General features: G+C 46.9%; 1 protein-coding gene across 7 annotated transcripts; it reads right to left on the minus strand.

The window, feature by feature from the left end:
• Positions 1-973: 973 nt before the first annotated feature.
• Positions 974-9,812, minus strand: FTSJ1 (FtsJ RNA 2'-O-methyltransferase 1). 7 transcript variants are annotated; one of them, XM_031445309.2, is made up of 13 exons: positions 9,562-9,812; positions 7,898-8,042; positions 7,553-7,622; positions 7,364-7,454; positions 6,951-7,029; positions 5,455-5,507; positions 5,316-5,369; positions 5,126-5,228; positions 4,940-5,023; positions 4,125-4,228; positions 3,840-4,037; positions 3,585-3,626; positions 974-2,023 (listed from the first exon to the last, which is right to left on the minus strand). In XM_031445309.2, exons 2-12 carry the CDS (start codon positions 8,016-8,018, stop codon positions 3,594-3,596), a joined length of 990 nt encoding a protein of 329 aa, XP_031301169.1. In that variant the 5' UTR covers positions 8,019-8,042; positions 9,562-9,812; the 3' UTR covers positions 974-2,023; positions 3,585-3,593. The 7 variants fall into 7 exon arrangements, with proteins under 7 accessions (XP_031301169.1, XP_031301170.1, XP_031301167.1 ...); XM_031445310.2 differs by having other exon boundaries at positions 4,125-4,222; positions 7,898-8,056; XM_031445307.2 differs by having other exon boundaries at positions 7,898-8,056.
• Between the last annotated feature and the right edge of the window lie 8,386 nt (positions 9,813-18,198).

The following is an 18,198-nucleotide window of genomic DNA, read 5'->3' on the forward strand; positions in this document are numbered from 1 at the left end:
CATCATTCAAAAGTCCATGAATGATAAATGCTGGAGAGAGTGTGGAGCAAAGGGAACCCTCCTATACTGTTGCTGAGAATGTAGTTTGGTGCAGCCATACGGAAAACAGTATGGAGATTCCTCAAAAAACTAAAAATAAACTTACCATATGATCCAGCAATCCCACTTCTGGGTATGTATCTGGAGGGAACTTGAATTCAAAGAGATATATACACCCCAATGTTCACAGCAGCACTATATACAATAGGCAAGACATGGAAGCAACCTAAATGTCCATTACAAATGACTGGATAAAAAAACTGTGGTATATTTATACAATGGAATACTACTCAGTCATAAAAAATAAAATGCCATTTGCAGCAACATGGGTGGACTTAGAGATCATCATTCTAAGTGAAGTAAGCCTGAAAGAGAAAGACCACATGATATCACTCATATGTGGAATCTAAATAAAAAAGAAAGAAAAAAAAGGACACTATGAACTCACCTACAAAACTGAAACACTCGCAGACATAGTAAACAATCTTACAGTTACTGGGGAAAGGGGGTGGGAAGGGATAAATTTGGGAGTTTGAGATTTACAAATGTTAGCCACTATATACAAAAATAGACTTAAAAAGTTTCTTCTGTATAGCACAGGGAACTATGTTCAACATCTTGTAATAATCTTTAATGAAAAAGAATATGAAAATATATGTATGTATATGCATGACTAGGATATTGTGCTGTACACCAGACTGACACATTGCAACTGACTGTACTTAAATTATTAAAAAGTTCCCATCACAAGAAAAAAAATTGTAACTATGGGAGGTGACAGATGTTAACTAAACTTGGGGTAATCATTTTGCAATATGCACACACATTAAATCATTACTGTTGTACACTTTCAACTGACACAATGTTTGATATCAATTATACCTCAAAAATTGCAAAAATCTTACCATATTAAAATGAAATGATACTGGGGTACTGTATTATATATGAACTTTTTTATTAGTACATCAAATTATAACATCTTATTCAAAGTAGTGACCCATGTGAACAATACTTTAAGCTGCCCGCAACAACTGTAATGTAACATAAAAAAGTAACTGTGATCTGCATTGCTGGGAAAGTTGCAGTCACTGCTTTCAGTATTGTAATTTGCTGCCAGCATTCAGATTTGGGAGTAACACAAAATTTGTTATATTAGTGAAAGTAAAGATATCATATTTCCCTGCATCAAAGTCACAGGTAACCCTGACTTCTATCCAGATTAAAACCCCCTGCTTTTGGGGTAAATTCTGGACATAAATCAGGACACTGCTGGAAAGACTTAGAGAAGAAGCAAGACCTCATTCAAGAATCCCTCTGCATGACTGGATAAAGAAGATGTGGTACATATATACGATGGAACACTACTCAGCCATAAAAAAGAATAAAATAATGCCATTTGCAGCAATATGGATGGACCTGAAGATTGTCATTCTAAGTGAAGTGGGCTGGAAAGAGAAAGAAAAATGCCATATTGACATAATTTATATGAGGAATCTAAAAAACAACAACAATAAGGACACAAATGAACTAATTATTTTGCTTTCTTGAATATGTGTAAGCACATTTGACTGTCCTTTATGATTGGATTACCGTATTTTGTTGATTCTTATCTTGTAGTTGGCTTTATTCCTTTGATAACTATGTAAGTTTAAAAAGCTAAAGATCTAATCTGTTCTTAGAAACCATGATCAGTACATATATGAAAACTAAAAAAAAGGTGCAGTATATTGTATATATGTATTTACATGCAGTATAATGTGTATGTGCAGTCAAACTGTAATAAAAAAAAATCCCTCTGCAGTGCAGATGGACATGCCGTGAAGTTTCTCTCCTCCCTGTGTTCGTGGTGATTGTTCCAGGTTCCCACTCGGGGCTTGTATGTTCAGGATCCGATGATGAGATATTTCAAAACAAGTTCATCAACTCAAGTTCTGGTTTTCCTGACAGCAAACAGCTTCCGAGTCCTTATCAGATTGCCAGCTAACTGAAGGTCAAAGTAAAAGGAAGTTTTAAACCAAAAGGTATTTTCCCACTGTCTTCTACTAGAATCTTTGCTCAGCTACTAACATTTTTGTGAAGCTTTGTTTCCCCTTCTATTGTCAACCATAATCCACAGAAAAATGCACAGAACATGTAATAATGTTCATTCTCTTTGATGTGTAGTTTCTCCATTGTGAATATACCAGGATTTAATGATCCATTCTGCAGCTGATGGGTGTCTGGGCTGCATCTAATCTGGGGGTACTACAAATAGTGCTGGCTAGGAGCATTCCAGTACTCATTTCTTAGGAGTGGAATTGGCACACATGCAGCTTAAGCAAATACTGCCTAACAATCTTTCCACAGTGGCCGCACCACTTTATGCCGCCATTGGCGTATATGAGGGTCCCAACTGTTGCATGTCTTTCCAGACACTGGGTCTTGTTAATCTTTTTAGCCGTAGCTTGCATTTCCCCAAGGAGCAGCTTTTCATGTACTTATTGACCATTCTCATATTTTCTTTTCCTTCTTGATTTTTAGGAGCTTTTTAATATCAAGGATAACTATCTATAGGGATTATAAATATCTTTTCCCATTGTGATTTGCCATTTCATTTTTTTTAAAGGGGTCTTTTTTACTTCTTATTTTAATGTAACACTTGGTCTGAATAACCTGCTAAGCCATTGTCAGAAAGGGACATCCTTGGGGGGAGGGCATTGCTCAAGTGGTAGAGCGCATGCTTAGCATGAACGAGGTCCTGGGTTCAATCCCCAGTACCTCCCCTAAAAATAAATAAGTAACCTAATTACCTCCCTCCCCCCGGCCAAAAAAAGAAAAAGAAAGGGATGTCCTCTAATGTGGTGTCCTGAGGATGAGAAGCCCTCCAGCACTGACAGCCCAGGCTGTTCCAGGCAAACTGGTCCCTCGCTGCTCCCTCACACACCAGGCACAGTTCTACCTCAGGGCCTTTGCACCTGCTATTTCCTCTTCCTGGAATGCCCTTCCCCTAGATAAATACAAGGATCCCCTCCCTCAACTTATTCAGGTCTCTGCTCAACATGACCTCAGTGAGACCATCCCTGATAACCCTCTTAAAACCTGCAAACTGCCACTCCCTAGAATTTTTGATCTCTTTATCCTGCTTTAAAAATTTTTCATATCCCATATTATTACTTTTACATATTACATATTACACATGTATATAGAGATAGTGTGTGTGGGTGGGTGGAAACTCCTGCATTCAGACTATGTTATCGTTTATGACCTTTCCCCCAAACTAGGAGCTCTGAGGGCTGGGATATTTGCCTGTTTTGTTCCTGCTCTATCTCCAAACCTAGAACAATGCCCGCACATAGCACATGCTCAATAAATGTTTACCAAATGCCTCAGTGTGTAAGATGTAAAATGCTTAAAGCAGTTCCTGGCATATAACATCAGGTGTTTTAGTAAAGGTTTGCTGAAAGAAACCTTACCTGTTGACATAAAAATTGCAAAAGTGAAATTTTACTCAGTTTTTTCTTCAAGGTGCCCTTTACTCAAACCCTTAGATAAAAAAGCAAATTTACCTGAACGTGTTAAGGTGAACAATTCATTTCACTGTCTTCCACCTACCCAAGAAAAAGAAAAGGGGCTCAGACACTTGGCTAAATTTTTCCATTCATTATACTTGGTTTTACCCATTGATTTTTATAGGTATTGGGAGGCAAGGAAGAGACTTGCCCCAGAAACCATGAGATCTGGGGCAGAAAGAGGCACACGGGGAGGGGGTCACTATGGGCAGAGAGGAAGGGCACCCAGGGCCCTGGGCCCAATTTCCAGACCTCAGAGGCCAGCATGGTGTGGCGCTGTGGGGCGGTGAGGGGCTGGGGCAACGTGTCCACTGTGCCAATGGGACAGTCCTGGGGGCGGATCTCCTTGGCCAGCCGCCCCTTCTTCTTCAGCGTGCAGGCCTCCTGGTATGGCGGTGAGATGGGGGGCTGCGTGGGTGGAGTGTACTTGTACTCTGAGCCGTCCTCTAGCTGCAGGGACACGTTGTGGGGGATGGTGAGGACCTGGGAACCTAGGACAGCACTCCTCCACCCACCCACTGTTGGCTGGGCACTTACGTCCAGTGGGTAACTGCGGTCTGAATCGTAGGCACTCAGGTCCCCACAGGTCACAAATGGCACAATGATCCGGGTGGGACCATCTAATTGGTTGAAATCTGGATCTGACAAGCAGGGAGCAATGAGAGAGGACAGGGCTGGGGTGTCTGGGACCAGTCATGACTCAGGCCACATGCAGCATGGGTACTGAGGCCTCCCCATGTATCTACCAGCTACTCTTATACTCCACTGGAAATCCTTCATTTGGCTCAGATCACCTCCTCAGGGAAGCCCTTCATGATCACCCATCCTAAAGCATATCCTCCCTGCCCCCACTTTTCTCTCATTGCACTTTATGTCCACTTGCCAACCTAACATATGCCACCTGGACTCTGTCTCACTTAAGTGTGTTCGCCACAGGAGCAGCTCCATGCCTTTTCCCTCTAAGGGCCAGGTTGAAGAGCCTTACGGGACAAAATTTCCAAACAGGGGTGGGGCTTCCACCTGGGGGCGTGACTGAGTCTCCCCAGGCTAGAAACTCCTTAGGCTGTAGTCTCCACTGGGGCAGGACTCAGGATCCTCCCAGGACAGAATCTTTTTTTTAATCAGTTCTAAGAGTTACCACCAGGGGACTGGGCTGAAGATCCTCTTGGGACAAAATATCCATACAGGGGTGGAATTTCCACCAGAGGGTGGGGCTGAGGATCCTCCAGGGACAGAATTCCCCTAAGGGGCAGAGCTTCCACCGGGGGTGGGGCTAAGGGCCCTCCCGAGATGTAAATTCCACAAGCCGACAGCATCTCCCCAGGGATGGGGCCCAGGGCTCTGGCTCTCACCGTAAGAGTGGTCCAGCAGGGGTTTGGTCAGGTCCGGTAGGAAGCCCTCAGGGGGGTCATAACCCTGACAGACAGCGAAGGCCTCTGTGGGTAGAAGGTAGAGTGAGGGGCGCCTGCTACTTCCACCCTGTGTGGGAAGCGTCCCTGAGATTCGCACCCACCTGCCCGGCCCCCCAACCCACTGACCGATGCTGGAGTTCCGGCTGCTCCGGGGCTTGGCGCAGAGTACGCTGGAGAAGAAGACCCGCAGCTGGCTATAGATCAGTGTCACATCCCGGCCCCGGAAGATCTGCAAAGTGGGGAGGTAGACAGGGAAGCGTGAGGCTGGCCCCTTCGGGAGCCCTCTCTACTCCCTACCAAGTTCCCCAAGGCTTACCTTGGCCACAAAGCAGCCCCCTGGCTTCAAGACGTGGGTAGCGATGTTCAGAGCCTGTGGGCAGGACAGATGGCTAAGGCTGCCATGGAGACAGCCAGGAGGGGGCCAAACCGAGGCAGGGGCGGCCAGGGTTACTCACGGCTAGGAGGAGCTGGGCCTGCATATACTCATCAACATCATGGAGACCGGTTACTGCGGCAAGAGGAATAGCATTAGGGGGCCATCCAGTTCTAGCTACCTTCCTGTCCCAGACAGATCAGAATGCTAAGAACATATCCCAGGCTCTCTTACTGCCAAGGTTCTGCGTGCAAATTAGTATCTGCCAACTAGATGCACATTCTGAGCTCCTAACCCTTAGGTGCTCAGTTTAATTCTCAAGACAAACTTTACACGCAAGGATCATTATCACCATTTCGACTTCCACTCCCAGGCCATTCCTCTTACCTCCAGACTCAGATCAGAATCAGCATCTCAGACTCAACACGTCCAAAAACAAACTCCCGACCTTCCTGCCCAAACCTGCTCCTCCCGCCATCTTCCCCATCTCATCTGATCTTTCCAGTTGTTCAAGCCAAAAACTTTCGAGCTACCTTTGACCCACATTCTCCACTGTCCTCACACCCACGTTCCAGCCATTAGCAAATCCTCTCAACTCTACTTTCGAAACGTCTCTCTACTCATTCCTGCCACCACTCATACCTCCTCCCCTCAGAGGAGGCCTGATTCTATGCTCACGCCTCACACTGCTCACGGCCCAAGTGGGGTACAGCCCTCCTCTGCTCACAACCCTCTCATGGTTGTTCTCCATGCTTTCATCTCAGTGAAGAAGCCAAGGTCCTCAGTGTGGCCCACAAAGATCCACATGAGGATCTGGTCCCCATCACCTCACTGACCTCACCGCCTACCACTCTCCCCCTCACTCACTCTGATCCAACCACACTGATTTCAGTGTTCCTCGTACAGACCAAGCACCCTCCTACTGCAGGGCCTTTGCCTGGGCTGGTCCCTTTGCCTGGACTGCTCTTCCTCTAGGTGTCCTCCTGGCCCACTCCGCACCTCCTTGAGGTCTTTATGCTAAAGCCAGCGAGGCCTTCCCTGGCCACTTTATTTACAATTCCTACAGGTGATCCCCATCCCCCTCTCCTTTTCATTGATTCCCCCAGTACCTGTCACCTTCTGACATGCTACCAAGCTCAATCATTTGCCTCTTTTCTGTCTGCTCCCACTAAAACACCAACTCTATGAGGTCAGAGATTAGCAGAATTTTATTCACAAATGTTTTCCCAACATGCAGAACAGTGACACACAAGAAGGGCTCAGTCCATGTGCTGAATGGCTGGCTGGCTGACTGAGAGAAAAGAAGAGTGAACAGTAAGATGGAATTGGACAGTTGCAGAGAGACAAGCAGTAAGAAGACGAAAGGGGACAAAACTGAAATGGTAGAGTGTGGGGAGGGAGAAGACAGAGGCCCAGACCGAGGAACAGAGGGAGGGAAATGCCAGGCAGGGGCACGGCTGACAGCGGAGGGGAGAGGCAGGGAGTAGTAGAAGCGGTGAAAGAAGCCAACAGAGGGGGGAGATACAGAGAAGGACACACACAGGCCCCCCGCCTGGCCTCCCAATCCCTGCTGGTTACCATCGGGCGCCCCGTCGCACACCACGAGGTCTGCGGGGCAGCCCTCAAAGTGCTGGATGATCTCCTTGGCAGTGGACAGCTGTGGAAGAGAGGGAGGATGAGTGGCGCCAAGCCCTCCTCCACAGCCCTCGAACCCCGCCTGCCCTTGGCCCTGGCCCAGCCAAATTCCCAGGCTCCGCCTAAGACCCAGTCCCATCTCCAGGGACCCAGTCTTAGCACTTTTTGTCATCTCCCCATGATGGTGACCTGCTGGCTCTATTATTCTGCTATTACTCTCTCGGGTTCTCTCAGTTACTCTATCTCTGTCTGTCTTTCTCGGTCTATTTCTCTGTCTCTCTCTTCCACCTTCCGTAGCTCCCAGGTTGGGGGACCTTTGCCCAGATATACCCCGACACCCCTGGCCATGCTCTCACCTGGGTGATATCCCCCTGGATCTGTAACACACCTGGTAGTGGAGCCATAGCCTGAAGGTCCACGGCCACCACGTGGCCAGACCCCTGGCCCCTGTGGACAACACAGTCCATGTCAGCCCAGTTTTCACTCCTGGCCCACCCTCCACCTAACCTGCCCTCCTGATCCCACTTCTGGGACTCCAGACTCACCCAATCTTCTGGCTCAGCACCTGGCTCCAGCTGCCCGGGGCTGCACACAGGTCAACTGCCCGAGTCACGCCTAAGCACACGCAAGAAGGTATAGTGGTCAGTCGCACCCATCTCTCCAACCTGGTACCCTGAAAAGTTCCTTCATTTCCCCTGGGGAGCACCCATATTTATCTGCTGCCCAGATATTCAGCTTCTTCCGAGTACCTGCCCATCTTCCTGCCTGGGCCCTGCCCCAGAGACCCTCCAAGTCAGCCCCTCTACCATAGGGAGCTCTGCAGACCTAGCCCAATTATCTACTCCCTTCACCCACCCCATCCCCCAGTGACTCGCCCACCAAGTGGGGACCTTGGAAGAGCTGGAATTCCTCGTCAAGTTGTAGCAGCTTGAAGGCACTGCGGGCACGCCAGCCATTCTCCTTGGCTAGGCGGTAGTAGACATCCCGCTTGTCCTTTGACGTCCGTCCCATCTCACACACTGTTTGCCCAGGGACCTGCCAACAGTAAGCTGATACCGCTCTGTATCAGTAACTGGGTGAGTGGGCCATCACCTACCTCTGCAGGGCAGCGAGAACCACACAAACTGAACTGGACTTCTCTAACCCGTGTGACAGCTCACTCAGCAGATGGGAAGGCTGGAGCCTGGTCACTGACCCTAAGGACCTCACAGAGTCTGAAAGACCCCAGCACTGAGCTCTCAGGCTCCATCACGCACCCCACAGAACCCCCCACTGCTCACTCCGTCACTAATCCCACAGATCCCACAAACCCAACACTTATCTCATAAATGACCTACTACTGACCTGGTCAAGCTCCCACTGCTGTCACCCACACTCTACGTATTAAATCTTGTGGCTCTCGCTACCAACGTTTCTCTGCCCACCTTATCCCGCTGTCTCTCCAGCCGTCCTCATTGCCCCTAGAGTCATGTAGCCTGACCAGTCCCCCATGAATTCCTTGCTTTCATCCCCATTATCCTCATCCCAACTCACTGCACTCACCACCTCCTTAATCTCTCTCCTCTGAAATGATTAGGCCCCCGATAATTCCTTTATTAATACATCCCTGTCAACCCCCACTAATGCCTGGAGAATTATGACCTATTAGTTCCCCATCAAGCTCTCAATTACTATGATTTATCAGCCCCCATTAACTCAGCCCTCCAATTGATCCCTCATAGATCACACCATCAGTCCCCAGTAACCCTTCATTATCACACACTTGTGTTAATCCCTGAAGATCAGACATCAGTTCCCCATTCTCCCCTCACTGCCCACCTTCTCTCCCCAATGATCACACCCAACAGCTTACTATTACCCTGTCTTTGCTCACTTTGTTCCCATTAATTCCTCAGTGATCATGCCATGATCACCCACTAAAATCCTTTGATTACAACACCCCTTCAGCCTCTCATTCTCTCTTCTTTGATCACTGCCCCCATTAGTTCCTTGATCATGACCCTCCTTCCAATTACTATGCCCCACCACTCTTCATTAACCTGTTGAGTATCATGCCTCCATCAGTCCCTCAGGGATCACACTCCTACCTGCCCACTCTACCATCACCTCATTAACTAATGAACACATCCCCGCTGGCCCCCATGAACACTTCGACTAAAACAAGCCTATTAGCCCCAACTGATTCCCCAATAACACTCTCACCAGACCTCTATTACACCCACGCGGCCACCAAACCCCCACAGCCCTCTGGCTACACCCCCTGTCCCTCCTCCTCATTACTTCAAAGCCCAAATCCCCACTGGGACCACCAGATTCCTCTCAAGGCGGCTCTGCCGGTATCTGGACCCCTGCGCTCCCCGACCCCAGTCCACCCCACGAGTGATCCCCTTCTCCGAACAAACCTTGGGTCTGGCGCCTAACCGGTGTCAGCTGCCCAGACCACGCAGCTGCTGCGCTGAGGACGAACTTCCCTCCTTCCCTCGCTGGCGGGACAGCGCAGGCGTGCCTCAACAGTCTCGGCCCGGACCCAAGTCCTCCGTGCCCCAGGGCCTACCTTAAACTTTCGGAGTGGGGAGAAACCGGACGAAGGAGGCCAGTTCGCGAGCAGCCCGAGCCTCGGCGAGGGTGCAGACCGGTGAGAAATCGTAGGGTTTCAGTTTGTGTTCTTAGTTGATCCGAGTGTCTGTTGCGCATGCCTAAGGGCGACCGCAGCGTGGCCAGCCTGTCATCGTGGGACGCAGAAGCTCGCGCGGAGCCGGGACCCGGCCGGAACACACCACATGAGTTCCGTCATTTCGCGCCGACGTAGCGGGTCTGGCGAACTGCCGTTCCCAGCATGCAACGGGCGCGAGCGAAGTCGCGCATGGAGCGGCCGAAATGTCGCGAGGCACGAGAACTGACTTTGTTCTTTTGTTCCAAGGCGAAAATCGAAGTACTCTCCGCCCCTCCCTTCTGAGACAATGGCATTCTTTGAGCCTGCGGACTACATTTCCCAAGATACAACGAGCACGCCGACAGCTATTCATTTTTCGAGCGCAGCAAAGGGCGATTATACCGCTGGGGTCGCGAACGAGTGAGGAAGGAAAGTGCATTAAGTGCGCGAGCGCGCTGAAGCTGCTCAGCAGCAATTTCAAATCTCATTTCCGCTAGTTGATAGTGCCTTCTGGCTGTTACCATCTCAGAACTTTGGTTTCTCCATCTGTAAAATGGGAATAATAAATAGTACAGACTCTGCAGAGTTATTAGGATTAAATAGGAGTAGTTAAGCACACTGTAATTATGTGTTCTTCAAACATTTTTAACTCGGACCTAGAAAAAAAAGACTGCATCGCGACCCAGTGCACAAGCAAATACAGTAATGGAAACATTTAGTATAGCGTTTACCATGTGCCAGGCACTCTTTTGAGTGCTCTCAGGGATGTGCTGGTAAATGGTTAACAATTAGCTCTTTAGGTGGAGAGGGAGAGGAAGCCCTGATTTCTAACATTTATCAGTTTCCATGGTTTGCATACTATCATCTTGTCACATTTCAACTTACCAACGTGTAGTCACGGAACACAGAGTTTGAAAGAGATGCAGTAGTGCACCATTGTGTGTTATTTCTACCATACAGTTAAAATTAGGGGTAAATGACCTCAGGAGCACAGAAATAATGAAATGTAGTAAAATAATAACTAGAAAGTGATAAGTTTTGAGTATCACCTTTTAAAATCGAATTTATTTAATTGTAAGTCTATGCCATTTTATTTTTAATAATAGCTGTGTTTAACAACCAGTTTGCAAAATTTCTGAAAATTGACCCAGCAGCTCTGCAAACGTATACATACATTTAGGCTACAGCTCATAACTGAACCCTTTCCTTTAACTCATTTTAATGCTTGCAACCATCATATGAGGTGATTACTGTAATTATCACAGTTTATATGAGGAAAAGGAGACAAAGGAGGACACATATATATATATACATAATTATATTAGATATATAAACATGATATAGAAATATATAGTGATGTATATTATTGACTAGTATATAAATTATATATTAGTAAGCAAATATAAGTATAAATATGCCATTATATGTAAATGTAAGAAAAAATATATATTTAAGCATTTTGTATAGTGTATATATAAAGTATACAAATCATGTAAATGTATGTGCTGATATATATGTAAATCTGCTAGTATCTATATACATCTACTTACTAAAGTAATTGTACTAAATGTAAATATACTATTAAGAGTATAAATATAGAATGTTGTGTCAGGTGGTGATAAAAGCTGTGAAGAATAATAAAGTAGGGTGAAAGGAATGGAGAGTAAGCCAGGTCGAATTGCTGTTGTAGACAGCGCGGTCAGGGAAGGCTTTCTGAGGAGCTGAAGGGGAGCACACCCTAGGAGTATTTGGAGGAAGAGCATTCCAGGCAGAGGGAACACCAAGTGCAAAGACCCTGAAGCGGGAACAAGCTTGGCGAGTAGTCAAAGAACTGAACAATCGATTCATCACTCCTTAGAAATGTGAGCTTCGCTAGGCAGGGGTTTCTGTTGTTTTGTTCACTGCTGCCTCCCAGGCGCCTAGAATAGGGGCCCGGCCCACGGTTGGTGTTCCGGGGATGTTTGCTGAATTCACCCTTTTGTTGCTTTTTTCCTTCACTCTCTCCTTAGCGGTGTGCTTTGCGTTTCTGCTGGACCCTGGGAGGAGGCGTGGACCGACGAGCAGAGACGCGGAAAGCACCTCCTGGAGAGCCAGGGAGGAAGCCAGAGCTTGTCAGCGGAGTTCAAGGGCGTTGCGGGGGGCGGTGGGAACATGGCTCCCCTGCGGAGGTGAGCAAGTGTGAGAAAGCAAGGATTCAAGCCACCAGGCCGCTGCCCTACGGAGAGGAGGGGGTGCCAGGGTATGGGGGCCCGTGTTCATCCTGTGGGACGCTTCCCACGTCCTGTTTTCTTGCCTCTCCCAAAGAGGATGTTTAATTTTTCGCAAAGAAACTTGCTTCCTCCAGCAGGGCCAGGGGATTGGGGGACAGCCGCCAGGCTCTGAACTCCCCAGGCTCTTCCCGAAGTAGAGTGTCGACCTGCAGCTCCCACCCGGCACCCCACTGAGTGTAAAGGTGTCCTCCCTTCAGCCTCCTGAAGAGGTCAAGGATAGGGGAGCTGCCAGGCCCGCTCTGTGCCGAAGGGCATCTTACCACGTGAAGGAAAGGGAGAGCCGGAGGTGGTCCAGGCGCGGGGGATCAGACACTGACTCAGAAGGCCTTGCAATCTGGGGCTACTTTGAGGGACGGAAGAGTGATCCGTGGGGAGCCTGCATGAAAGGAGAGATTAGAATCCTAAATGCAGCCCAGTGGGGGGCTGCTTTCACTGGCAGGGAAGATTTCATTAATTCCTTCCACAAATACGGTTCTTTAAAAAAGTTTTTTTAAAATTTTTATTTATTTTTTGGGGGGTAATTAGATTATTTATTTATTTAACTTTATTTATTTATGTATTTATTTTACAATAACGTATTTTTTAAACTGAAGTATAGTTGATGTACAATAGTATATGTTACAGATATACAATATAGTGATTTACAGTTTTTAAAGGTTAGGGTATAGTTATTAAAAAATAGTGGCTCTATTCCCCATGTTGTACAGTACATCCTTGTAGCTTACTTTATACCTGCTAGTTTGTACCGCTTAATCCTCCACCTCCATCTTGCCCCTCCCCCTTCCTTTTCCCCACTGGTAACCACTAGTTCCTTCTCTACATCTGTGAGTCTGTTTCTTCTCTGTTATATTCACTAGTTTGTTGTATTTTTTTAGATTCCACATGTAAGTGATATCTTACAGTTTTTGTCTTTCTCTGTCTGACTCATTTAACTTAGCATAATGCCCTCCAAGTCCATCCATGCTGTACACCAGAAACTAATAAAACATTTAAAATCAGCTGTACTTCAGTTAAAAAGCAAGCAAGCAAACAAACAACCCATTTAAAATATGGGCAGAGGAACTGAAAAAACATTTTTCCAAAAGAGGAAATGCAGATGTCCAACAGGAGCATCAAAAGCTGCTCAGCATCACCAACATCAGGGAAATGCAAATCCAAATCACAATTAGATATCACCTCACACCTGTCAGAATGGCCATCATCAAGCAGAACACAAATAACAAATGTTGGCAAGGATGTGGAGAAAAGGGAACCCCCTGTACACTGTTGGTGGGAATGTAAACGGGTGCAGCCACCATGGAAAACAATATGGAGATTCCTCAAAAACCCAAAAACCGAACCACCACATGGCCCAGAAATTCCACTCCCGGGCATACACCCAAGAAAAACAAAAACATTAATTCAAAAAGATACACACACCCCGCTATTAACAGCAGCATTGTTGACAATCACCAAGACATGGAAGCATCCCAAGTGCACATCAATAGATGCATGGATAAAGATGTAGCATATATATGAAATGGAATACAACTCACCCACAAAAAAGGATATGTTGCCATTTGTGGCGCTTCATTCACTGTTTTTTTTCCACTTCAAAAACCAGAATTTTATAAGTGGCATAAACATTTCCATTACATCAAAAACAACCAAATACCTAGAAATAAACCTAACCAAGAAGGTTACTTATACTCTGAAAACTATAAAACACAGATGAAGGAAATTGAAGGTGATACAAAGAAATGGAAAGATACCTTATGTTCTTGGATTGAAAGAATTAACATTGTCAAAATGGCTATACTACCCAAAGTAATCTACAGATCCAAAGCAACCCCTGTCAAAATGCCCATGACATTTTTCACAGAACTAGAACAAACAATTCCAAAATGTATATGGAACCACAAAAGACCCCGAACTGCCAAAGCAATCCTTTGTAGGTCTTTTATTCTCTTCTTTTTGTCCTCTTTTCTTGTGATTTGATGACAAGAGAAGTTCCTTTAACATTTGTTGTAAAGCTGGTTTGGTGGTGCTGAAATCTTTTAGCTTTTGTTTATTTGTGAAGCTTTTGATTTCTCCACCAAATCTGAACGAGAGCCTTGCTTGATAGAGTATTCTTGGCTGTAAGTTTCCCCCTTGCATCACTTTAAATATATTATGCCATTCCCTTCTGGCCTCTGGAGTTTCTGCTGAAAAGTCAGCTGATAACCTTATGGGAGTTCCCTGATATGTTATTTGTTGCTTTTCTCTTGCTGATTTTAGTATTTTCTCCGTATCCTTAATTGTTGTCAATTTGATTACTGTGTGCCTTGGTGTGTTCCTCTTTGGGTCGATCCTGTGCAGAACTGTTTCCACTTCCTGGACCTGGGTGACTGTTTACTTTCTCAAGTTGGGGAAGTTTTCAGTTATCTCTTCAAAAATTTTCTCAGATCCTTTCTCTCTCTTTTCTCTTTCTGGGACCCCATGTTGTCCCAGAGTTCTCTTAAACTATCCTTATCTCTTTTTTTTTTTTTTTTAAAGACGTTTATATTTTATTTTAAGGGCATTTCTAAAAAGTATTCTGTTCCATCTAGAAAATTAGCACCCCAAATCCTTTTTATTTTAAAATTGTATATTGTTATTTCAAAAGTAATTGTTAACTTCAAACAAGTCCAGACTTCTATAACGTAAAACACGAGAGACGGCCCCTCATGCCTCCTGAATTTCTTCTTCGCAAGGATGTTTACATATTCTGTCAGGGCTTTCTGTACATCCCTGCAACGTGTACATCACATACACAGTTCACCTTTAAGTAAAAGATAAACTATTCCCATTTCTGTTCATTCTTTTTTTCTTTTCTCTGTTCTGCAGTAGTGATTTCCACTAATCTGTCTTCTAGCTGACTGATCCGTTCTTCTGCCTCATTTAGTCTATTCTTGGTTCCATCTAGTGTGTTAGTCATTTCAGTAATTTTATTCTTCAACTCTGTTTGGGTATTCTTTATATTTTCCAACTCTTTGCTAAAAACTCTGCTCTGTGCACCTATACTCCTCTTGAGTTCTCTGAACATCTTTACCATCATTACTTTAAACTCTTTCTCAGATGAATTGCCTGTCTCCTCATCATTTATTTCTTCTTCTGGGACTTTATCTTGTGCCTTGGCCTGGGAGATATTCCTCTGCTGCCTCATGTTGTCTGTCTTTCTATTTGTATTTTTAGGTAGTTTAGTTACGTTTCTCGACCTTGGAGAAGTGGCCCTCAGTGGGAGATGTCCTATGCGTTCCAGCAGTGCACTCCTCTCTTGTCACCCAAGGGCCAGGGTCCAGCCGGTCCCAGTGTAGAGTCTGGCCTGTTTGTGGCTTCCTTCCACAGGCTTTGGGATTGTTGTTTTCTTATTTCTGGTATCTGCCCCCTGGTGGCTTATGCAGGTCTCCTGGTGGCTGCCCACTGCGGAGTGAAGCTTGGTCCTGGTCCTCTGGTGGGTAGGTCCGTGTCTGGAGGAGTTTGTGGCTCAGGAAGTCTGCTGATGGGTGGGGCTATGTTCCCACCCAGTATGTTGTTTGGCCTCAGGCTTCCCAGCGCTTAAGCCTACAGGCTGTTGGGTGGGGCTAGGTCTTGGTGCTAATGATCCAGTCAAGATGCCAGCCTTCAGGAAAGCTCATGTGGATGAACACCCTCAGATTGTCTGCCACCAGCTTTTATGTCCCCTGGGTGAGCCGCAGCCTTCCCCTACCACCCCAGGAGACCTTCCAAAACCAGCAGGCAGGCCTGGCCCAGGTTCCTATGAAATCACTGCCTCTGCCCTTGGACCCGGGGCACGCCAGATTCTGTGTTCGTTTCCCTAAAGAATGAAGTCTCTGTCCCATGGGGCTCCTGGAGTCAGTTAAGCCCCGCTGGCCTTCAAAACCAGATGTCCTGGGGTCTCCTCCTCCTCCCATTGCCAGAACCCCAAGCTGGGGAGCCTGACGTGGGGCTCAGAACTCTCACTCCTGTGGGAGGGCCTCCACGATTTAATTATTCTTCAGCTTGTGGGTGGCCTACCCAGCAGGTAATGTGACCCGATTATATCGCGAGCATGCCCCTCCTACCGTCCTGCTGTGGTTCCCTCTTTATGTTTCCAGCTGAAGAAGATCTTTTTTGCTAGGTTTCAGTCTTTTTTTTTTTCTTGATGGCTGTTTAGCAGTCAGTTGTAGTTTTGTTGTAGTCATGAGAATAGGCGAGCTCGTGGTCCTACCACTCTGCCATCTTGATTGGAAATCCTCTATTTATTTATTTTTAGTGGAGGTACTGGAGATTGAGCCTAGGCCCTCATGCGTGCTAAGCATGTGCTCTACCACTGAGCTACACCCTCCCCACCCCAAATACATTCTTGAGCTATTACTGAATGCCAAGCGTTGTTCTTAGCGCTTTACCTGTATTAATTCATTCATTCTTCCCAAGGGCCCTGAGTTAGGCAGTAGTCCGCCCGCCCGAGGGAAGCTGAGACAGTGAGGGATTTCCAAACTCGCTCCTGGCCGCAGGGCTCCTAAGTGGCAGGGCTGGGAAAGCTCGCGCTGTGAACGGCTCTGCTCTGAGGCTCCCTCCCCTGAAGGCTGCTGAGCACTGACCTGTTTTAATGAAAAGCAGGAGTCTGCTTAGAAGAACTGACAACCTAAGCTGACTTTTAACAGACTCGATAGTAATCCCAAAGGTCACACGAGGGATTGCTTTACTGAACCAACAAAAGCTTTAAATGACCCGGAGAAAGGGCCCTACTTTGATGAACTAACAAAGCAGTCTTATTCCTGGCACAGCCTCAAGGCCTCTGTCAAGCTTAAAGACATCTGTTCCTTCTAAGCAGGCTGCCTCTGCAGCCAGATTTCACTTTCCCTTTGTTTTTCCTTCTACCAGCATATGTTGAACACCTGCTATTTGCAATGCCCTGAAACTTAGCTGAGTTCTGGGGAGCGGAGCTGGATGAAGGTTCGTCCCACCTCTAGAAGAGTTCATTTGGCAGAAATAAAAATAATAATAATGAGCATATGACACCTGATGAGTGGCATTTATTGAGCACCCGCTGTGTGCCAGGTGGCCCTGGGCTTGGTCAGAGTTGGAGGGTCTTGGGTGGCCCTGGGAGGGGAGGAAAATGATCAAAGCAGGCAGCTGCTGCTGGGAGGTGGGTGCATTTGTTTTTGGGGGGTGCACTAGTTCTTTGGATGGGACACTTCAAACTTTTCTTGAAATCTAGACACCTGCCTAGATCCCCCCTCCTTCTTCCTTAGCCATTTGGATCAAGGTCTCTGCTGGCAGGTGTCTCTTTCCCTGGCCGGCCTGGAGCACAGATGTGTAATGTTCATGTGTGAACACCCTAAGTGTATCTCATCTGCCTGTACCTGTTCTCAGCCACAACGACATGTATGTGAGCCCTACGTGTGTCTGACTATGTAACATGCCTGGCTGTGTCTTGTGTCTACGGCTTTCTTTCCAACTCGTGTGTTTCCTCTTGGGTGGCTGTGTGTTGGTCCCGTCTGCTTGTGTTTATCTGTCTCCCCGCTGTGTGTGTGTCTCCAGTGTCTGTGTGTCTTTCTTTGCCACCACGTTTGAGTCTCTCCTTGGTGAGCGGCTGGAATTACGTGTGCCCTAGGGGTATTTCTTTTGGTGCCATTGTATGTGTACTATCTGGTTCCTGTATTTCCTCTTCATGCAGCTTTAGGGTTATTTTCTGGATTTCCTCTTTGTCATGGTAGTAAGTATACTCTCCGCATCCCTGCTTTTCCAGTTCATGCACCTGCGCATGCGTTCCGTGGGCACTTCTCCTCTGACTTGACTTGTGAATAGCTGTGCCTGTCCCCGGCTGTGTGCACCTGTCTGCGTGAAAGCATTTGTGCTTGTGTCTGTGACCGTGGCTTCTCCGTCTGTACAGTCGTCTCTGTCTGTGACCAGCACTGTCTGTGGTCACCAGTCCACACACAAGTTCACATGCACAGAGGTGTCATTCTAGAGGCTGAGTCCGGACATTGACCTCCAGGGCTGCCTGAACTGTGTGTGTGTGTGCAGGAGACACTGGGCCTGTGTATGATGTTGTTAGCTGTGTGGAATCATATTTGTCTGTGTGGGTGTGAGTCTGTGTGTGATTTGCCTGTTGCGGTTCTCCTTCGTGTGGCTGTGAGTCCACGGGCAATGAGTCTGTGGTGGCTGTGAAACGGTGTGAGTGCATCCCTGTATCTGTCAGTGATCGCTGGGTGCGTCTGGGTGATGATACCCGTGAGACTAAGTCACTCTTTGTGGCTGTCTGTGGCTGTCCCATGACCTGGGT

The sequence above is a fragment of the Camelus dromedarius genome, chromosome X, assembly GCF_036321535.1.
Source record: "Camelus dromedarius isolate mCamDro1 chromosome X, mCamDro1.pat, whole genome shotgun sequence".
In the NCBI taxonomy this organism is placed as follows: Eukaryota; Metazoa; Chordata; class Mammalia; order Artiodactyla; family Camelidae; genus Camelus; species Camelus dromedarius.